The sequence below is a fragment of the Achroia grisella genome, unplaced genomic scaffold (genome assembly GCF_030625045.1).
Source record: "Achroia grisella isolate CSIRO2021 unplaced genomic scaffold, CSIRO_AGI_Agris_v1 utg1186, whole genome shotgun sequence".
Classification (NCBI taxonomy): domain Eukaryota; kingdom Metazoa; phylum Arthropoda; class Insecta; order Lepidoptera; family Pyralidae; genus Achroia; species Achroia grisella.
The window spans coordinates 373,759-398,900 of record NW_026712592.1 but is presented as its reverse complement, the minus strand read 5'-3'; the positions used below and the strand labels follow the sequence as shown (position 1 = coordinate 398,900).

The 25,142-nt window shown below is 28.9% G+C and overlaps 1 protein-coding gene across 5 annotated transcripts in view; it reads left to right on the top strand.

Annotated features, from left to right (window-relative positions):
- Positions 1 to 25,142, top strand: part of LOC131853563 (small conductance calcium-activated potassium channel protein) — a 188,505-nt gene that overhangs the window by 143,804 nt on the left and 19,559 nt on the right. For all 5 annotated transcript variants that reach the window (XM_059204513.1, XM_059204488.1, XM_059204505.1 and 2 more), the window contains one exon: positions 20,873 to 21,078. In XM_059204513.1, the coding sequence (XP_059060496.1) occupies positions 20,873 to 21,078 (206 nt within the window). The remainder of the gene's footprint in view (positions 1 to 20,872; positions 21,079 to 25,142) is intronic.

The window sequence follows — 25,142 nt, the reverse complement described above, 5'->3', positions numbered from 1 at the left end:
GATGAAATATTCATGATACTCGTGGGAAATGTATATTTTTAAAATTCATATGTTGCGTACTAACCTCAAGCTGCAACAAAATGTTGTTGTACTAAGTGCACAACAAACTCATGAGGGAATTTTCACTTAGCATTCGCAAGCACCACTTCTGCAACCTACTTAGTCTATCTAGTTGAAACTTTTCCGCGTGGAGAGCTACGCAGCTTTATTAAACGGGCTGTTATCAACTTGATCTTGGAGAAAAGTGAATTTTGTAAATTTTGTAAACGAATATCAAACCTATCCTTAGAGATTATCTTGGCTTTTAATAATTTAATAATCTCGCTTCTAAAGTTGGTGCAAATCTGTTAATTACAGAAATTTGTACAGTTAATTTCCATAGTTGTTCTAAGCGCTAAATAAAAATAAGTTGAATTGTTTTACATCGCTTTTTTGTAAATTTACCTAAAATACATTGTTAAAAATAAATAGTTTTAGAATAATTTAAGTAACTACATCCAGTCAATTTAAATTACTTTGAACTATTTATTTTGCTATATTTCTTTTATTTTAACTTTTGACTTGTCAATTCATGAGCTATGATAACATCCGAGAGGGGTTGATATACATATTAAATTTGATAAACGACAGCAATATAACGAGAGATAATGTTGGGGCGTTTAGCTGTCACTCGCACAAACCCCAATAAGCTTGTCAGAGTAAATTTAGTAGGAACGATCGTAGAATTAATTATGTTGCTAGAAGGATCAAAATTTCAAGTTTGAGATTAAAGTATATAAAGTACCGTATTTTACTAAGATAGTCATGGTTCTTTTATTTTATGTAAATAATAGTTACATATTAATTCATAGATCATTTATTAATTTTGTAAGCAGTGCGTCACTTTTATTTCGTTAAAATAAACCATTAAATGAAATGAATGAATGAATGAATGATGGTTTGTTGTAAGTTAGATTTCTACGTTAACAAAAACTATTCTTCCCATGCGGTAGTTTTAGCGTTATACATATATAATATAGATAGACTGATGGACAGCTATATATACATACATAAATACTAAAGACTCAAATATTTTTTTCAGTGGCGATATAAATATAATTTTATTACGTATTATATGTATGCTATAAACTTATATATTTATAAATAGTAACATGTCTGTTGGAGGGTTGAAATAAAAATAAATTAGGACTGTCTGGTCGTAAATAGTCACCATTGACTCTGCGAGGTTACAGTTCCATTATCATGAGTGTTACGTGCGTGTTATCTCCCCGAAATCTTGCCGGTTTTGGGGTACGCCTATATACGTACCACTAGAAGCTTACTTAAAATGCATCACAATCCTTATCAAACTCTCGGGCGGAAATATTGCTGAGGCAGCTCCAATTTTAGATATAGACTAACCGTGCCTACGACTTCCTACTTGTTGTACACTGAATAACGGTTATAACATGTTTATTTGTAAACCTATTGGAATGAAATAATGCTTCATCAAAACTGAAACTTACCATAGAGGATGGAAAGCGGTCTGGCTTGGAAACCATCATCGTTTATTCCTGATGAATTTGCTACGGTCGGTGAACTATCATAACTTAATCCTCATTCTGTCATTTTTTACTGCAGCTTTGCTATAGTATATCGTTAGCTAAGGCGGGTGTACCATTCCATAATCAACTGTAAACAAATATTAAGAACATTCGTAGTGGCGGTAATTAAACAAGGGTTGACCTAAAGGACATTGGCCTATTTTCCGTCTCGGTTATAAAAAGAAACTTTAAAACGAACCGTCTATGGTTATTTGGGTCAACAGTAAAATATTTACGGAAAACACTTATCACGATAACGCCATACTTTCAGCTGCTATTAAGTAGTACAAGAACTGAAAATAAATATAGACCTTTAAATAAATTACCATGAAATTATGTTATTTGTTATGTTAATAAAATTGTTATATAACATTACTGCTTTATGTGTTAATGTTGACAAGAATAATAATTAAACTTAATGCCTTATTTGTCAAACACATGTTTATATTATATCAAGCATTAGCATTTATGTTAAGTTATTATAAACATCAAGACTCCGTTTATTGCAGCTTAAGCATAAGCATGCCTAAATTTCTTACCTCGTCATAAGGGAAGGATTTCACCTATACATATATACAAATACTGTAGTCATACAGTTCGGTATACTATTTATTTCAAATTTTTCTTTTTATGACATTTTTGTTTGGTTATTATTTGAGTCTCTTATGGCATCAAAGATGAGAAGGAGTTGAGTCTTAATTAATTATAAATGTGAATAAAACTAAGTGTTATTATAATACAAATTATATTTTAATAACTATATAAAAATTAGAAAAAATGCGTACTGTAGGTATAGTCAGACCTTCACGGCTAAGGTAAAATGATGCTCCGCACCCATGACACGAAATGACATGGGCGTTTTGGTCACGCACATAAAAAATACGACTACGAAATGATACCATATCGTATATGTATTACGAACTATTTTACAAAGAATGTAAGGTAATGAACTTACTGCAGTAATTACTAGCAAAGATAATAGGAAAAATTAATTGTGATTTAACGACACCAATTTCATTAACACATATTTTCTAAAGAATTTAATCACAAGGATCAGCAACCTTATTGTTTGTCATTATAACAAAATTAATTAAAATTTTGTACTATGTAAAAGCTAATTCGATCGTGACCGAATTTGCATGAGTCCAAGTAAATTTCGCCACCAATTAAAATGAATCAGCGTAGAGATAGTAGATAATACAAAAACAAAAAATACAATAATAAGTTTAACGAAAGTAAAAAATTCACGCCTAATGACATGAGTTAATAAAATATATAGTTATATAATATAGAAGAATATACACTTAATCATTGAAATAAATATTGGGGCATTAGTGAATATAATAAAATTGATGATAAAATAAAGATATTTTATAAAAATATTTTGACAATTGACAATATGAATAAAGGACAATTCAAATCAATTCGAAAAGTACAATTATAATGGAATTTCACTGGCCTAGATTGTTGTGCTTCTCTCTAATAAAATTTAGAAAAAAATTCATCAATTTTTAAATGCATTCAAAGCATTTATAATAATATAGGTATACAATTATGTATTCTTATATTAGCCAAAAATGTAAGTAACTGATAATTTTTAGACTAATATTATAAAGAGAAAAGATTTGCTTATAACAGACAAACAAGAAAACTATTGAATATTAAAAAATATTACAATATTTGATAAAAATTAAAAATAACTAATGCCCAACTAGGCTATGCCTAGAAACTCAGAACTTTATGCGTTTTCCAATTTACCTACATTATACTAGTGTAACATAGACTTTAAATTATATTAATAGATACGTACCAAAAACACAAAATTAAAAGTTGCCAGGCATAGTCGTACCTGGCCAATACTTGTTTATAATTTTATTTAAATTATTTATGTTTTTCGTAACCGTAATGGTGAAATTGAACATAATATTTATTTTAACAATAGTATCAGTCTCTTTCTGTAGAAGCTGCGCCGATCAAATCACGTGCTTATATGTACGTACATGTAACTTTTATAGATTATATTTAATCTATGTGACATTTATCTCAGTGATAGATTAAATTATAGACAACCCTAAATACTATTGCGACATATACATTATTCATGAAATCTAGAAAAATCATATAGTAGACATAATATATCATCAATATTCTTTTGTTTGTGAATATAAAAAAAACTCAAAATGAAACATTGTTATTAAATATTACTACTTAAAATCTTAAAATAACTACGAAAGCTTATTAATGAACCGAGTACAGAATATAAGCGCAATTTCATGAACATGAACAGTAAATATTTATATTTATCTGGAATCCCACGTTATTTTTATCAGAAACAACACAAATTTCACTATGCACAAAAATCCCGACATACGGTTCGTTACACACGTAAAACGTTTTGTGAAAACATCCTATAAAATTTTTACTTTCAGGAACACACGTTCGTGCACGTACATTAATTTTATGAATGTTACAATTCCTATACCGCATATGTATAATTGTATTTAAGTATGTGTGTAAATGCGTAGACTTTATTTAATATAGATAACCTTTTTCTAAATAATAATAATTATATCTGATCATATAGATACATATATACAGCACACAGTTACAGATAAGATTAAAGAAATACTAATACTATATTTTAATAAATTAAAAAAAAAAATTTTGAAAGTAATATACTATTAAAACTCCCAGTTCTGATTAGGGACTATATTTCTTGTCATCAAAATTTATATTTGTCATAAAGTTGTATTACCTAAAAATAGATCTAAACAAAAAGTGTATATGAATTATCAAATAAATCGATTATCGATCACTGGCTGCGACTCCTTTTTATTTATTATTTTGTCCCAATACAGTAGTACATTTTATTTCATTTAGTTATTAAAATAATAGTATTCGTTAGCAATATAATACATCAATTTATAATTTTAATGAAAATATGTTCAAAATTAAGAGACAAATTGGCGCGCTCTTAAAAATTGGCCAATTCTGCCTCACCGATGGAAATGCAACTGCCCTACGTTTTAGAAAAAAAATATATGTGCAAACATAGTATTGGCCAATCGCCCACCAGAAGCAAAAATGTGCTTATCGGCCAGAAAAGACAAAGGGGGCGCCCTTCAAAATTCAAACCAGCGCTGATTATTGAGTAATTATTATTTTTCACAATAAAGATTGATTATTTAATTTAATTAAGTGTTTTATTTACTATTCCGCTAGAAAGTTTATTAAAATATATTTATACTAACTTTATGAAACATTCTAGTGACATCATATGTCTTTTATCATTTATCTCTTAAATTAGTTTGCTTAAATACTTATTAGGACAAACCTATTATAAAACATACAAAAACATTTATTTGCTACTATTTGGTATAGGGTCTAGACCCTATACCTGATTTTAGGTGATTTATTGTGGAATCGATTTTATATTGTTTGGTGACTACATTTTGGTGACAAATCTACTATTTTGCGGGGAAACGCTATTATATAGCTTAAATGATACCCGTTCCGATTTACAACATTAAAATCACTTATTTTTTCACTAGACTTTCGTGAACGTAAATATTTATAGTATGTATTAACACACACAAACAACATTAAAACAGTTCAATAATTAAGAATTATCATCGTGGCTGTTGTTAAATATGTTGCAGCAAAAATAAGAGTGCTTCTGAACTACAATACCCTCTAAAATTAGATTACATAAATTTACCTAAAACACAACATTATTTAGGTTTTTAGGGCATATTCATTATGTGCATATTGGTATTAAATTAACAAACTCTGCATGTTATAAGTAAATAGACCATTGTAATCACAAAAATCAGGTAGTAAAAGGCATTATTAATCATCGAGTATCTAGTGAATGCATAAATAATTATACGAGTATGTACTTTAATATAAGTGTTAATAAATAATAACACACTTTATGAAAAAAGTGGTAGACTTGTAAAAATTCCTCGGCTACATAATAAAAATATTGTTATTGGAGCATAAAATAGAGGTTCGTCCATCTATCTTTAAATTATGACCACTCGTAAAACGCCACACTATTTTCCTGGCTTGCAAACGCTTCTTTGTTGCAAATATGGTGTTTCCTTTAGATAACCCATTCAGAAAAAATTGGGAATTTATACGAAATTATGGAAAGGTTTTCTGAATTGAACCACGTTTATCAGATGGTATCAAAAATATACATTCAGATATGCTCTGGATGAAAACACTGTTGGAAGATCAATCTTGAATTCTCATTTCAAAGGATCGAGCCAATCACTGTAGTCATCAGACTGAACCACGATATTATAAAAATTAGGTAAGTATCTAATTTTTATGTTAGTTAGTTTATGTAAGAAATAAGTAAAATATTGATAGAGAAGAGTTGCAAAAAAGCTAACATTAAATGTTAACACTAATTAATAATGGTTATTAAAATTTAAGACTTAGATTTTATTGGTATTTGTTTTATACAGATACTTCAATTAAATAGTAATATAGTATAATTAGTGTGTACTTTTTCATTATATTTACTGGCTGAAAAGACAAGTATCCTCTAACTGTGAAACCATTCGAAAAGGTAGCCCGGTAAAATTTTCGAATACTTTAAAAGAAATTAAAAAGGCTAAACTTTTACAATAACTTACTGGTCCGCTAGGGGAGTTTGATTACTTTCCGAATTTCAAGTTCAGCGGCACCGAAAATCTAATATTAACCCAAAAAGATAAGAAATGTTATAGTATTTTCCACATAATTTATTACTTTACGCATAATTTTATTTAATTTGTATTAAAGATTTTCAATTTCTCTCTTTTAACCATTACATCGTTACTTTACTAGAAAATAATACTATTTACACATTATTGTAGTATAATGGGTTACTATATTATATTTAACGCTAACATAATATAAATATACTATATAAAGCATACTACTTCACCGTGTCTGTTTTCTGTATACAGTCTGTCTATAAGCGGTAATCACGGGAAACATTCTTTCAGTAAAAATACGTAGGTATAGATTAATGAGATTGAATTTAAGGGTTACGTTTTCATAGCTCATGATTGAAAATTTGTTATGGCATAAATTCACAACAATTATGATAATAATGATAAAAATCCCAAGACAATTCACACAGCGCCATCTAGTCTCAAGTTAAGCAAAACTTTTTTTATGGGAAGGTACTAGAAAACTGATATAATTACATACACGGATATTTTTTTTATTATTGGTACCGTCTGAGGAATTAAACCCATGATCATCGGAAGTAAGGCGGTGTATTAAATCGCTAGACCACCGTGACCGTCAATAAGATAAGATATGTTATACTCTTTTCGATCTATAGAATTACAATCTCAGTAAGAAAATATGTCTTGCTAGTTACTATTTAAGTCATCTGTTTTTTTGTAGTTTATATATGTGAGGTATATATACTTATTTACCAAAAAGAGGTACGAGAACTTTCTAACAGAGTTCATAATAATAAATCGTTCTTAATATTAGATAGTGTACTCCCTAGTGCCAAATATATCTATTATTATATTTTCCAACCTACCCAAGAAATGAAACGTAAATTTCAGTGACGTAAAAAATAATTTCAAATATCACCGAATGTACCTACAACATTTCACTTTCATATTTTAAGAAGTGACAACGAATATAGGGTTCCACTCGACTCACTACATTATATAACGGAACCCACTTTCCATTAATCACCTCACGTCACCTACAACCGTGCACGATGCATATGTATCATATGATTCACAGATTGTACTATATTTTTCATTTTTGAGAATTACGATGTTGTCAATTTACATATATGTCCCATTATAAATTAGAACTATTCCTGTAATTTAAATACATAAGTGGACACATTTCTGCTCAATGGCACTAAAATGTAATTATCGTATATGTATATAATCTATTACTTATAAATCTATCGCTTTTTGACTACGAAAAGTAGAATTTCTCAAATTAATTATGACACCTTCTGGTTCTAACTTGCTGTTATGCGCTATTTCGTCCGCACACAGATTCCAGCCCTATTTGAACATCTTCTAGATTATTACTTGAGATAAAAGATAATCTATTTGTTCCCGAAATACAGTTACAGTACAAAAAGTTTTTTTAATATAAGTGTAAATACATTATATTCACTTCCATTTTGAACTAAATTAGGCATGTAAATAGGTAGAACATTCTACGCATGTTTTTTATCAAAACATAGTTGGAGTTCATCTAATACTTGCTTGCTCATAAATGTATGGGCAAGCTGTCTAGATTATAATGTCCCTCATCATCCCAAAACTTTTTGCCTTTCTACTAAAGGTTTATTAGATACGTAAATTTTGTTACGCACGAAGTGGCTTCAGAGGAAGCAAAAATAATTGTAGGAGAAATTGTGAAGATTGTGTAGTTCAAAACAATATTTTCGATGTATTTTTGCATATTAATTTTTCGTGTTATTTTTATATTGAATTTTTATGTACCTAGTGATAATAATAGCTGTATTTATTTTAAAAAAATAATTATAAATAACTTGAACTAGTAAAAAGTAAAACGATAAATACAAAAATGGTATCTACCTATTTTTAATTTTATTATTATTATCAAACATTATTTAATTCACAAATAATATAATACGTTAAATACACAAATATATCAAAATGCATGTGCCTATATGTCAATATTTTAAAATACCAGAATTTTAAACTTGTAAATTATTCGATGGATTACCATAGCAATGCTATGGTATATATGGTCATAAAAAAATACATGGCATTATTAATTCGAACAGAATACCCAGTAATATTTTATTATTTCTATGACAGATTTATTTGTTGTGAATTAAAAAAAAAGACATTTATAAACATGATTTCTAAACAAGGTTTATAAATATCTAAACTAATATTAAAAATAGATCCAACTTTCTCAAGTTTCGTTTAGGTACATGAAGGGTAATCTCCGGTACCTCACCTCTACCTGCACACACTTGACAGATTCTTTAACGTGTTATTTCAATTTCAAAGACACATTATTATTAAACTATTTAGCCCATATGTATATACTAGCTGTGTCCGATATTGCACCCCCGTGTAATTTAGTAGTCTACATGCTATTTTGTATAAGCATAGTATAGTTTTATTAAAACCCATTCAGTAGTTATTGCGTGAAAGAGTAACAAAAATTCATCCATACTCACAAACTTCCACATTTATAATATTATTATATTTTATTATATACGGATACGCAAAACTAGATCTCTAATTTTTATGTATTTAGCAATGAAATATTGAACAATAAATAATTTAATTATCACTATCACTATGTAATATTATATTATCTGTGCTATTTAACAAAACTAACTAATAAAGTGAAAGTAATTGTTTTCAGACCACTAACCATATAATTTCCACTTCCAGTATGTAAATGTAACAGGCAATCTATAATATTAAACTTAAAAATGGATACATAAATATAAATTTAGATGCACACGATTGAAATTACGGAATATTCTAATATAAAACAAACAAAGAGAAACAGAATGACTGCTGTTGACAAGTCGTTAAAACTTGTTATTTTTCCTCGTTCAAATTTATCAATTTTGAACAATACAAACTCATTTTCTGCTGTTCATTTTCCGTATTACTTAACAAGTAATACGGAAAATTAAGTATTTTTCATTGAATAATGTATAATCTTATAACAACTTCTCTGCTCTGATTATGACCGATATCGTCGATCGAAGACCATCTTAGTTTACATATGTTACTTTAATATTTTAACCCTTTTAATTTTGATTTTATGCTATTTCGTTGTAATTATTCACACATAATCATAATAGTGAGAAGTTATGTAACATTTGGTTTAATAAAGTAAGGGGCGAATTACATCCAAATTCTTTTTGTCCGAATCTGCATTCCAAATAGGCGGCAGCAAAAGAAAACTATTTGTAAGTGGTTTTTATCACTATATTTCAATAAACACTATGTATGTTGTATAATAAACGGTGTTATTGGTATGTAGTAAATATTTAAAAAAGTATATCCTGTTTGAAATTATAACTAAATACTTATGTCCATAATATACATGCAAAATCAGAAATGTTAGTGCATTACTTAAAATAGCACATCCCACCTGATAAGAAATAAACTCTTATAGCCATGAGCTTATACCATGTATAGATTTTATGGTAATGACAGTTGTAATAATTACTATGACGTCATACGCATCCCCCATATGTCGCCACTGACGACTAACTTTATGTTTCCTGTGACAGAGATATATTACATTATTATAACCACGAATGCATTGCTATTTCATGGCAGGAATAAGAAAAATATGCTAGGCATAACATCATGAAATTTGGCAACTTAGTTTTTAGGAGAGAGAAAACTCAACCTTTAAGATTATTAATGTGTTGATTCAGATGAAGTCAGAAGTTATATATGAAATAAATGGTGTACTAAGCAAATATTATGGCATTCTTATATATGTATAGATAGCCTGAGATAATACACAATAATGCCAAACTGTTTATGCTGTTTACATATATATTTATAACATCGTAGACATATTTGCTCAGTAAATGGCAGTAAATCTTGAATATAGGTGATGTATGAAGTAAAATGTTTCAGGAGTACGGCTCTATTTGAAATTTATGGTGTGGATTTTCTGGGGCAGCGTAAAATGACGGTACCAATGTATTGTTATGCATTTTAATAAAAAATATTAGATTTATGTTAGTTTATAAACAGTCTAAAATGAGGGATTACGTTATTTTGAAATTATTATTTCTTTATATCATTATACTTTTTTTTAATTAAATGATGCTGTAGTTAGATGGTAATGGTAAAGAAATAGTAGTAATTATTTTTGTCATAATGAAAATCATATGTCTTGTAAAAACAGAAATATGCAATGTATTTATACATTTACTATACTACAGTTAATATAATAGGATAATATTGTGATTCATTTATAACAATATAAACAGGATTTATCAAAACTATTCAAAATGGATTCAGTTCTCATATAAATCTGAGCTAGAACAATTTAAAATAGCATACTACTTAGTATATTTTTATATAAATATATGTTTATACTTCTACCTATAAACGAAAAAAAAAATGGAATATGCATATATGAATTAATATAGCAAGGCGGGAAGGAAAGAGTAGACAAAACCGTTAAATATATTATAAAAGTACTCACAACGAAACTACTCTATTGTTTATTGTTATGAAATTGTTGTGTATATGTATTCTTCGCAGAAGAATATATATACACAAAGATAATTGATTAAGTATAAGTATCGAAATAATTGTTAGCACGAAAGTCAGTCACAATAGCCGTACTTTCGTATAGATAGACGGAACAATATCCAATCACGAAACAAATTTATTTTTTTTTTACCTTATCCATATATTGTAGCAGGTGAACGGTGATAAACGCGCAACCTTTCCGATGTTCGAACTTATGTATACGTAGTACATAAACTGTAGTAACATTAACAAACCAAATGAAATAAATAAATAATCAGGAACAAGACATAGTGCCATCGAGCCCCTTTGTACTCTAGATAACGGGTATTAGTACTTAAATATATTGTTTAAATGTTTAAATAATATTTATAGAAAAGCGCCCATGTCAATAAATGTAATTATAAATATAATATTGTAATTAATTACAATCGTGGTATTTATGAGTATAAATATTTATATTGTATGTGGGATTGAACCCGTAATCGCAATCAAAGGTACTTGGCTGAACAGGTAGTCCAACAATATCATCTCATCTAAATTAAAATTATAAATGCGAAAGTATATCTATCTGGCTCTTACCTTTTACTTTTCAAACAGATCTTAATGATATACATTATATCACGAGGACGGGCCGACGGAGGATCTGTGCAGTATGAAAAATAATGAAGATACTTGCGAAGGTACACATAAAGGTACATCGTCGGTATGGATTAAAAACAAAATTCAGATAGGGAAAGATTACTTCATTTAAAAAAAAGTGCTTCGTGCCAACTACACACTACGTGAGTCAATTTTGTAACCTTGTTTGCAACACTGTAGGTGGAAATGCTACGGTGGTTGGCAACCAGTTTCTCACCAAGGCCAACTTGACGGATGAGTTACGTGCACTGGATATGTAAACTTACATCCTTTGTCGCAGTCACATTATTGAGAATTTCATGTGTATTTTTCATGGTTTATAGAGACATGGTATATAAGAGCAAACAACTGTTAGTTCAAGTATATATTGCAGTATATTTGCCTAGGCAGAAACTTTACGTTAGCTCAAACAATCGTCGGTTATACGAAAGAAAATACATTAACCAACTGTGATTAAATCGATTTCCATAGCAGATAGATATAGCAGTTCTATTAAAGCTATTTTAACGATTTCTATATTTGTAATCATATTTTAAATAATAATAAATCAGGAGAGGGGATAGTTAGTAATAAAGACAACCAGGTCTATTATTACCTCGTCTTTACTGGAAACCAACGTGATTCCTAGTCTTTCGCCATTAGAGGCTGATAGCCCTGACGTCATCTTAATCCTCCTACTATCCTATACTATTGCCTCAGCAGCGCAAGTACCCATTGCTGTACCCGCACCATTGCAAGTCTATCCATAATAATAATAATAAAATTAAGGAACGCAATTGCGAGAGTTTTACATAAGTCGCTCAGTGGATTACAAAACAAGCATATATTTATATTACTATAGATGTTTTATCTACCTTGTTTCGTAACATAAATACCAACAATGTATGTTATGTATTTACACTAAAACTCATTAATCCCAGTAAACCATTGTAGATAAAGCTATTTGAAGTTGAATATACATAACAAAGGATTTACGGCAAGGCACTAAATCTAAATTATTTTATTTGAATAAAATAAGATGTTTTTAATTATTTTAAAACAAAATATTAAGTTTTTAAGCAGTGAAATTATAGCCGTCAAGTAACTTTGTAAAGTGTGTTATTTTATGTATGTAGATTAGGCAGTCAAATTATAGAATAACGGTATTATATGTACTGTTTTCAACATATATATATATATATATATATATACATAGGTGACATTACAATACCGCTTCCAATCAGGTGAGCTGTCAGCATGTTTCCTATTCTGATTATATAACAAAAAAAAAGTACCTCTGAGGTTTCTAAGTCACGAGTTTCAATCTGACAGATACTCTCCGGTGACTCAACTGAGAATCACCAACAATAAACAGTTGTTTACAATGCGTTCTACTTCTCTAATATAATAGTATAGTAGTATATAGAGATAACAGTTCTAAAGATGTATATTTTATAAAGTTATGTATATAACATTGTAATTACTAACACGTAACTTTCACCATCATTATCATTCCATAATTATCTCCACATAATTAGAGTAATACTGATACTTCATCAAGTTTCATGTAACTCTTTGTTGGAAACATATATTGGGTAGGTATTTAAACTTGGAGTTTCGGTTTTAACATACGAAGTATCTCGAAGACTTTTAAATCATGTGCTTGTTTAAAGAAATTGATACGAAACCTTCAACGACTCACAATGGAATAAGTATTTAAATGTTCAAGTAAAATTAAATTGAAAATTAACTTCAACTAAATTAGCTACTTATTTATAATGTATTAAAAGGTAATAAACAGTTTTATAAACTTTATTTATACCTAAAATATACAACCTAGAAGTAATGTAATAAAATGTAAATGTGAATGCTAGGGTTAATAATTTATTTCTGAAATAAATATGCCCGTAACAGTCAGGTAAATAATAAATAAAACAAAAATTATATATAACTTTTAAGATTATTTTTTTATGAATTAGTAATAGTAACAATAATAACATCTCAGGAAAAATAACACAGAGCTATCTAATCCTAAACTAAGCAGATCTTGTAGAATAGTAATTAAACAAATGGAAATACTTCAATACATTGTTTTTTAATATATGAATACTATACATAAAAAACAGCCAGACAGCCAGAATACAAAATAATAGTACTCATGAGTACAAATATTTGAATGAATTGAACCCGTGATTATTGGACGTAAAGGGTTTATCAGAAAATCGCTAATGCATTGAGGTTGGGCCACACAGACACTTTGGTTTACTTAAGCATCAGTTCTAAATTATAATAAATATATGGAAATGCGCAATCAGAACGATTTATTTCGGTTATTATTACGTTTTCATAAAGTCAACTAAACTATCAGTCGACAGAAGTTTGTGGTCTGCGGTGGCTCTAAATTTCATTATTAGTTAAGCCGTTAAGGTAAACAAAGGTAACAAACAAACACACTTTCACATTTAACCCTTAATGTTTTGTCATTAAATATTAACTGTGTCTACTGTATTTATATACGTTTTGTACTTCTTTTATCTAACTTAATTAGTCTAGTTCTGTTCATTTGTATTATTCATTTTAATTTTAAACCTGTTATTGAAATGTGAGCCGATAAAGAAATGTATAATTTTATTCCTGATGTGCATTGTATTTATGGTCTTTTCTATAAATCTAATAGTATATCTATTTATTCGTTTGCTAGTTACTAATCATCGAATTGAATTAATCACAAAGACTAGACACATATTGAAACAATTACTTTAATACTTAGGAGTAGCTTTCGTAGCTATTGTATTGAAAACATTAAAACATAAAATAATTTCCTTTTACTTATGCTTTAATTAAATTAATTTATTCCTTATCCGAAACATTACATTAGCATACAATAAATATGTATTTTTCGTTATAGAAATCGTTATACAACAGTTCCGAATGACATGTACATGAACTATGAATTTTTTAACACAAGTTCTAGCTTGTTAACTATCTTCTAAATATAATGCATGAACGTACCTTCTATTACCACGACCTTCGATGGGCTCCTACTTTCGTTAGTTCAGGAGTCGAAGACATAGGGTAAATGGTGTTTTTTTTTTAATTTGTATAGGTCTTGAAATTCCCGACTTTACTCAGGTACCAAAAGTACAATAAGGTAAAAACTATTGCGATTGTCGGACAATACAATATGTATTAAATTTGAAATCATAACATATTCATAAAATTTAATTATAAGCTGTCTTGATTAAATTTCGTGAATTAACTGTACTTTTATTTGTACTAATATTTATAACAAAATTATGCAAGTTTTAACAAAAGGAAATATTTTTATGCAATGATAGTCACAAAAAATTGCATTGTAGTAAATAAATAATCACATTATTTTTTATAATTTAAGAGACAAAATATCTCACATACTGTATTTCCTCGCAACTTCATATTAGAAAATAAATATTACATAATACTATATGTGTGGACTTGAAATTGAAACTTATAAATTACAATACATTGCAGAAAACCACACCTAAATCTGTTATGCCATTTAATTATATTACCGCGCGCAAACGCTTACAATAACTGATGAAAATTCTAATAATCATAGTTACGGTTTCTGTTAAGTTGAACGTCGTTTTACAATGATATTTCTCTTATATGCATTTTTCTTCTTTCATGCACGATCAGTTATAATTTGATTATATGAGTATATTTATAAATCTGTGTAATTACACACACAGAGTGAACACAGATATCTCTTAACATAAAGCTATATTATGTAATAGTACCATAGAATAGAAAACCGGTTCCTTTTTTATATCACTTCAAAAATTAAACTTATATAAATTAGTTTGTATAAAAAAGACTTTGTTCAATTCATATCGTGAAATTATTTTATTTTATACATTTTATTAGAACAAAGTAGAACAAGAAAAAAATCATAATTTTATGTTAAAATACTAGTAATAACTAGCCTAATAAACAAAGATTATGATTAAGTGTTACTTATCTGATATACCCATCCATTCACGGGCTCAGTAGATAGGATACCAATGCCTATAAATTAGCTAGACTTTTAACCGAAAATCAAGTCGACTTATCGGATCGAGCTATAGTTGGCGAATTCTTGTTAAACAATGCCTTGCTAATTAGTGATTGTAAGCCGATACAGCAAAACTGATTTTTGTTTGTCATTCAATACTTTTTTTACGCATCGAATATCTACTACGAACTAATTTCAGAGTGTCTAGTTTAAAAATTCAAGTAAATCAGTTGCTACATTAAAGACATGATGGACTAGATGTTACCTGCGACTTCGTCTACTTTATTAAAAAGCCTTAGCCTATGTCCATCTCGCTATACAATTTATTTTCACGTCTTTTATTATGATTCGTTCACTCATGAAAAGGCACTGTCATTAATCGTTTTTAGTATCTATTCTCTAGAGAAACACGACTATTCAATTGTATATTTATTCCTATATAACAAGTAAATTCAAGAACCATATATCACTAATCCTAACTGACCATTACGAACTCTTATTCAGGATTCGTCAGTTTTTTTTCCGCCTTTGGGGAAACCTGTCTTAATCGAGAAAGTGGGTTATTGCTATGGATTATAAATAAACTATATAAAAAAAATCACTTACTATTTTTCGTATTTACAAAAAAATTATTGATGATTATAAATGTCTATATGCAAGTGACAAATGACTAACAATCGAAATGAAGTCGATTCAAAATATAGGAATGTTATAAAAATTAATTCTAATTAAACATATATAAACAAATAGTAGAATATTATCGTCACCAATAATATGTTTTAATTTGTTTTATATAATCTTAACCACATTATCATCTAAAAAGCTGTGTCATTTATTTCAATAGGTTTCCATTTTGAAATAGGTGTACTATAATACAATTAGCTAATTTGATTTTAAAATTATATATTTGTAGAACAAAACAACATGTTACATTATTATTTATGATATTTTATAAAAAATCTACAAGCAACGCTATTCACCGTATGATAGATGAATGTATCAAAAATATTTTTCTTTTCACGAAGGACAAAAGAGCGATTCTTTTAGAACAATGTAAGGAGTACAATGCGAATGGGCTTCCAGTATCGAGTTTCTGAGCCGATACTTTATCGAAATGAGGTCGTTACAGACGGATCACTTGATTTTGCTGATTTTTATACGTCTACGAGTATGATATAAAACTTAAGCAATTGCGATGATCAATTTGGAATATCGCATAATAATTTGTATATTTATTTTATATACCTGTGGTTTAAGGCTAAACTATAATTCTTACAATTATTAGCTTGTATATAGGTTAGTATTCTACATACATTCTGAAGCAAATAATTTTTGAGGGATAGTTCGTATTAATAGTAATTTTGTGTTTTTTTTTATAACGTAATATATAATTTAAAATTATTCAATCTTTAAATTCAAGTTTATTATTGTCATTCCAGGTTATGTAGTTAGATAAGTGTTACCTATTATGTCACATATTATTACTGTAAGTAACAAGTACGTCTTAATTTTTGGGCTTTTAGTTGAAATATTCAAATTAAATCCAACATATCAGGGGACAAGCTTATAGCTGTCTCTTAGATTAATTTAGTTTGCTGAAACTTTTTGCTGTCACTAAGGATTTAAACTAAAATTTGAATTTACTGACACACTAAGTCTCACTGACAGCTAGTTTCAAGACTATGATCATAGATTTTAGGAGCATCCGAATAGAGGGTGGCTTTAACAGAGATTAACAATAACTTCATAGTAAACGATTTCAACCTCAAACTTCATTGCGACTTAAAGTGGTACATGTTTTCTGCCGAGATTTTCCCAAGAGATGTTCTTCGAAACGTTTTCTATAGGATTGTAACTTTTTGTGTTATAGCTTTAGCCTATAATTGTACAATAATACGTAATACGTATATGGTAAATAATAGTTTAATAATGTAGCATAGAAAAAAAATAAAAAAGTAATATGAGTTCTTAAAATAAAACTTATAGTCTATATCCATATAGACTATCGTCTCTCTTCAGAATTATTTAACACTTACATTTAATTTAAGTGTGATTGTAATATTGGCTTTTGTTTATAATTGTTATTGGAAAAGTGAATCATTGTCATTGAAATTCAGATCACCTATCTGATTTCAATTTGCATTAATTTCAACGTCGAAATGTCAGCTATTCTCGTATTTTTTTTTATAACGAGTGTGTGCCGGAAATATGACTTGACTGTAATTCAGAATATTTATATATTATTTATTGTCAGCACTAGAAATTTTAAGATTTTGAAGAAATATTGAAAATATTATTATCCTTTATAAATTTTCAATTTTGTAATGTGCTTTTTCCAAAGAAAGTGTTTTATACAACATTAGAATCCCTTTTCTTACAGATTTAGTGTGTTTTACAGACTCAGTCGGCAGTTTGTTGTAAAACCTTACGCAATTCCCATAGAACGAATTACTAACTTTAGTTAAATGCCAATTTGGTAAAACTAGTTTGTTTTTAGTATGTAAGCTTTTATCGTTGTAATTGCTACCTTTTTTGAAATTGTCATACATGATATTTTCGTAAATATATTGAGAAGCATACTATGCATATATAATGAAGAAATAAAATAAATATATTACCTGAAAATCTACATATGAATGTACATTTTTCTTATTTATAATAAGTAATAACTTATAAAGTATGCTTACTTAATCCGTTTGTTTACCACAATATTAGTTATGTCAATGACCCAAGGACGAAAGCCGGAATTATTTCCAACCCTGTTTACGCAGTCTTTTGTTATGTATGACTCGTACATTTTTTGTATGATATTATAGTACAACATTACTTATTTTTATGTATATAAAGTACGTGGTGGTCTAGGTTACTCATGCGGTTTCAAATATATTGATCGTAAGTTGACTTGAATTAAGTAAAACTATATTAAAATTATAACAAGGGAGAATATTACGATAGTCATATTTTTATTAGTTGTCCAGGACGGGATAACAGTATACTTACCAAGTATCGTTCTCAATTCCAATATACTGAGAGCGTCTACTATTGTGCGTGTGTATCACGATTCGAGATAATTGTTTAAGTCGTTAAGGCGCTAAGATATAACAAAACAGAACAAAATAGGCACTATTACCACATTTACTACATTAATATCATAGAGAGAAAAACAACATTATTTTTAAGATAAGTGTTGGATATGTACCATTTTATTAGACAATAACCATATGTCTTTTTTAGTTTATATGCCGACACAAATAAATAAATTTAACGTATTAACTCCTAAGAATAGGATATTAATCCAAAGTAGTAGCAAGTCCCGCGCCGTGCGCATTGATAAATGAACTGGCGGTTTTGCGGGTAGAGGTTATGACAGACAAATTTGTCAACCCTCTTCCTTTTGTAAATCTGTGACGAGTTTATTATGGTCAGTGTAGAGTAATAAATAAATCAGTATTGTTCTTGCAATTATCTACATAATATGTATGTGCAGAATATTTTTACATGAAACAACTTGTAGTTTACTAACAAATCTCAATTAAAACTAAATCAGAATGCCTTTATTTATAGAATACCATTGCTTAGACCTCCAGATAAGATACGTATTGTTTAATTTCTTAATTAATGTAAACTTATTTTTTTATATAGCCAGAATAGAGAATGGAGCCTGAAAGTAAAACAGAATATTTACCACTGCATTACGGAAATCACGAAACATCTCTATTTCAACAGACAGCATAATAACAGTGCAGTATTACTGATATATGTATATGTACTGCCATAGACAATTTCGAAGGATTTCCTGGCATTTTGCCGAACAATTAATTTATGCTCAGCAGTCGAGTTTAATTGATCAATTTTCATTCTACAAAGCGGATCTACATAACAAATGTATATTCAATTTATTTCACATACTTATGATAAAATCACTTAAACTAAATATGGAAATAACACCAGATGATAAAATCAGAGGCATTATCACTATCTCACAATTCACTCATTGGACTTTAATAGAATATGAAAGAGTTGTTGTTCTTCTGTCTGACACTTCGTCGGTTTTTTTTTTTAAGATAAATTATATATCCAATATCCGTCCATCTGATGCAATCTACATACTTCATGCTGAATTTCATTAACGTGTGTTCATCAGTTTTCGCCAGACAGAGAACTTTCGCATATTAATATTATTTAACTTTAAATATTAATTTAACAGAGTTTATCATTTTTAACAGATTTAACCAATTTTTAACTAATGCTGGTGATGGAACCACTAGCGAGTTTTCATTGGCGGCAATCAAACATGATATCTATATGATGACTGATGGTAAACGGTTAGCGTAGCGTATGGACGCCTGCAACACCAGGGAAATACGTGCGCGCTGCAGACCCTTAACAAACATGAATATATGTACTTTTCTTGAAAAACGCCATGCCGCCAACGTATCTAAAGAAAACCTCAGCAGGACTGACTAAAAAACGCACTGTCTGAAACTGCCAGTCAACAGACGCCATCGTTAACATCCGTATTAGATCAACTACCGTTGACCACGATTTTGATGCATCTGCATTCAAAAACTAATGAACCATTTACATAATCAGATGTTGTGCTTCTCGCTCTCCAACTTTGTGGACCAAGTCGAATTTGGCTGGACCAATTATCCTTTAACTAAACCTAGATGCAGCATTTAATTTCCGCCTCGCATCAGATATGCCAACATCACTTTGGAATGAGCCGTGGTCCAATAAATAATCTATAATAATTTATTATCTAGTCAGAGTACTATATCACTAGTTATAACTGGATAGTATATTATATCCTATATATTATACTATAGAAGTAATTATAAATATGACACTGACACAGGCATTTTTATTCTTACTAGGTCACAGTATGTTATTGTAACCGAATTGTTTTTTAAAGAAATAAACATTTTTTACTTTTTTTCATTGTTAAATTAGCGTAAGATCCGTTACATCAAGTAATGTAGGTAGGTAGGTAGGAAACCCTTGTATTTTTGTTATTAATTTTTTTATTCGAATTTTCAAGCAGGAGCTCCAAAGTTTATACATAAGAAATTATTACAATAAAATAGTTTTGACGAAAGGTTAATATTTTTTTTAATGAAATGATTATTGTGTATATTGTGGGTACGCTCTAAATGTTATTAAGGACTAGATTAAAAATATATGTATTGTTACTATTAATAATGTATTTAATGATATAACATATTTGTGCACATATCACTGTGTGCACACAGGATCAGTATAGTTCAGCATTCGGAAATCTTAAAGGCCAACGTGTTGCAACGGCAGCAGTCCATTCAGACCCGAGCACAAAGTCGTAAAAATGGAAACTAACGTGACATTTATATGTATTCCAGCTGCGCAAGCCGGTGTCGACACTGTCGATTCCCGGCGCGATGAAGGCGTACTCCGGGGGCGGGAGGGACGCTGCTACGGAAGAAGCGGGCGTCGCGCTCGTCGGCGTGCACAGCGAGTATCCACGCTTCGGGGAAGAGAGGGCGCTCGGCGGCGGCACGTACAAAGGCGGAGGGGCAGCTAAGCACAAACCCAATATAGGATATAGGTAAATATTTTACTTTAACGATTATCACAAGGACGTGTAATGTGGAAAACGTTGTCCGGAAAGGTGCAGGTGTCGCATTTCTGAAAATGTATTAGGTATTTTTATTTAAATTCAAAGAAACGTAACATAGGATTTAAAGTAGTTACTCCATGTGAAATACTGATTGTAGTGTTATTTTATAAGTTAATTCAAATAAATAAATCTACTGAACAGTAGTCAGTGATGGTAGTAATATCTATAATAATAAATTGTTTAGTTTGAATATTTACTGTGTGAGTATTACGGTCGTCATGTTTGTTATCACGAATATTCATTACAATTATTAGTTACAATAACAATTTAGGTTATTATCATCATGTCGGCCAGGCTGCTTTGACATAGAGTTTAATTTATCTTTATTTTTATTTTATTGCACCATCGAGTTGTTCCTTTTAATATTGATCTCTTGTTGACATTAAGAATACTTAGGATTGAAAGAAAGTGATGATATATTGTATTGTTACCCCGTCAATATACTACTAAACTTCTTTATATATGCAACAGGCAACTGGAAGAAAAATAAAAAAATAATAAATAAAGTTTCCAAAAGCTCACACTAGATGGTAACTAAATAGAACTGAGTTTAAAGTTAACCTCGTAAAACATATTACAATAACTAAAGTTTGTACAATTCATGCCACGTTCCTAACATAAAAGCGGACTTTTTCGCTCTAAAAGCATCATTTTCTGGTTCCAAACAATCACAATGGAACGTGGCTATTTTATATGAAGAGCAAATCAGTTTAAACATTAAACCGTAAGCCGATTACAGCTTTATTGGTTGATGTTTGTGCCAAAAAATGTAAAAGTTAAGTATTTTTTCTAAAAATATGAATATTTAACCTGTAGATAAGCCATTGACACTTGGTACTCTCTGTGAACCCAAAATTAAAGTTTAAAGTATCTTGCGTGAATGTTTGTAGATAGATAAATGATATAATTTACATTACAATTATTGGTTTCTCTATGGCCAAAGGTAAATAGAAAAGTAAAAGAATAGAATAGAATAAATAGAAAATCGTTTATTCAAATAAACTTACGTTGAAGCACTTTTGAATAGTCATCACATATTTTTTAATTTACTGCTCATTCGGAAAGCTGTCTAGAGCTGTCTAGTCTGTCTCTACAAAAAGAACCAGCAAGAATCTTGCGTGTAGCTCTTTTAAATAATTTTATTGTCACTTTACATTTTTAAGTTGCAGTGTGAATACAAACTACCAATTGGCACTAATTCAATTAAATACTCAAATAGAGAAAATATTAAATATACAAACAACTGATTGAGCAACTAAAGAAGAGAAAATCAGTCGTAGTGATTACAACAGACCAATCCCTACAAGCAGCACTCATTCACGAGTATGACGGATAAGCCAGCCATCATATAAACTGACCATGACTATATTGATATGGGACTAATATGGCAATAAACTCTATTGATTTAAAAAATATTTTGTTTAATATTTTTTAATAGAGTTTATTGCCATATCCCATATCAATAATGTCCTAAAAATTACAATTAGAATAAAATTAAACGATTAGTGTATCTTTCTTTTAGCAGTAAGTAGAAAATATTACATTGTAAAGTATAACTTGTTTCTTTACATTACTAAGTAAATGTTCATAACTTCCTCTATAAACTCTACAGAAAATAAACACATCTTATAAGCTAATATTAAATTTAGAAATTTCAAGGTAACAGACAACAGAGATAACGTGCGTAACGTTACTAGCCGATCACTTGACGGGAACAAAATCCTAGTCTGTGTTCATTATTACATGCCTTTGATCTTTCTAAGTCCGGAAAATCCAAGAAAAATATGACAATTCTGGTCTTTACTATAAAAATATGAGTAGGCAGTTAAATTATAGTAAAGGATAGTTTTTTTAGAATCTAAAACAAATACATTTTAGATTTTTTTATGTATGTTAGTAAGAATAGCTCCTTTTACCGCAGGAAAATATCTTATTCCGTGCGAAGCATGAGCTAGTCGTTAGTCAAAATATTATATAATTGAATTCAGAATCTTCTTAATTTTGAAGAAGGTTGAAAATATAGACACTACGTAAACATATCACGTGTCTTAAGTATTTTTGTTATTGGATACCGATTCGATGCGAATTTTCTTTTGATTTCATTGCAAAATGTTTTTCTCTCGCCGAGAACATTGAATGATATTTTTATTACATCTGTATTGTATCAATAGTTATATCAGATATCTTCATTATATTATTGGAGAATAGAGAAAAGTTACGGTATGTTTTTTGTTATAGTATGTTTGATTATGGTTTCTCACATTCAACCTACTGATGTTACAAAAGTGAGGGTGTGAATGGATGTTTTTTTTACTTTTACACACATAATCATTGAGACTAAATTACACAAAACCTTCAAGAGTATCTTTCTGAAGACCATTTTTCTCGATTGCAAAGTTTATGCTGTAATATTTGAAATGTTTTGTTCTAATTGTTTCCTACTATATAAATCATATAGTTGTGGAATACAGATCTATAATTATATAAGTAACTAGCTATAATTAAAATTATTTCTTTGAAAATACCGTAAAGATATACGTCATTTGCATTACTATAAATACATTTTTTTTATTATTTATTTACACTTATTTTTTTTCCTTTTATATATATTATTAATACGTTTTTTATTTACATAAATGCCTACATCCAAAGTGTTTCATAATGTTATATATATTTTTTGTTATAACAAATGAGTTCATCGCATCGTTCATTGCGATCAAGTTAATTGTTTTATTGATAGCTCAACCGCCACTTTCATTAAGTCTCGTGGGTTATATAAAACCAATATACTGTGTAATAAAGCTGAGACCAATCCTTTGCCAAAAGTCGATGAGTTTATTCCTTCGAGATCAGAATTCATAAATGCAGACTCATCCAATACAATTTTCCTATTACAATGCTTCTCTAAGCATTGTAAGATATTAAATATATTTTCGGAGTAGTCTAGACATCAATAATATTATACAGTATAAGTTTGTAGTGTAAGCTTTTGTTTGAACAATTAGGTTTCCAAAAGGGTCCATCACAAATTTGTGAATCAAAAACTGTTAATGTCATTTATAATATGATTCTAATTGTAAATAAAAAATGAAACCATACTTATTGACAAGTCGTCTCATAAATGATAAGTATATGTATGTTTAGTGTAGATAGAACACAATTTTGTAGTTCAATTACTTTTATAACCGTCTTATAAAGAAATTAATGTCTATCCATTTTTTTGGAGTTACTGTTGTGTGAGTTAGATTCCAAATTGTTCGGCTTTGTTAACATATCAGTGAATACTTAATAATATAATAAAGGTAATACTAATAAATAACAAACTTAAACTATACATACATCTTTTACGGTTTAGACCTTAATTATCGATTAGATACATCACATCAACAGTGTTCTTATATCTATATTTTCTTCCAAAAACTGCTTAAAACATTTGAATATGTTCAGTAACCTAATTATTATAAATAACTGTAAATGGCATAAATAATAAACAGGTCATTTATAATATACGTACGTAATATCACTAAATAAAATATGTATAAAGATATTGATACCTAATAAAGACCATATTCTGACATAAGTCTGTAATGTTTATAAGGGGCTAATAATTTCTTATTATTTAATATATATATATTTTTTTAACAGTAATTATCTCTACTTACAGAAACTATTATAATTAAAGTTTATTTACATTCAACATAAATAGGTTAATTTATCCAAATGAAAATTAATTATTAACATTAATTTATTTTACAATATTTACAACATGTAATACAATAATAGTATTTAATTATTATTGAATTTAGTAGGAGGGTATCTTTTAATATTATTCAAAACTATTGAATAGTAAAGCAAAATTTACGAGCAGTATGTGAGCTATAAATAGGAAATCGTTAGTTTGCAGTAGTGACGGCCATTTTTATTGGTACTTATAATATTGAATCTATTTATGAAAATATGTAACCACAAATATATAAATGTAAATATGACTT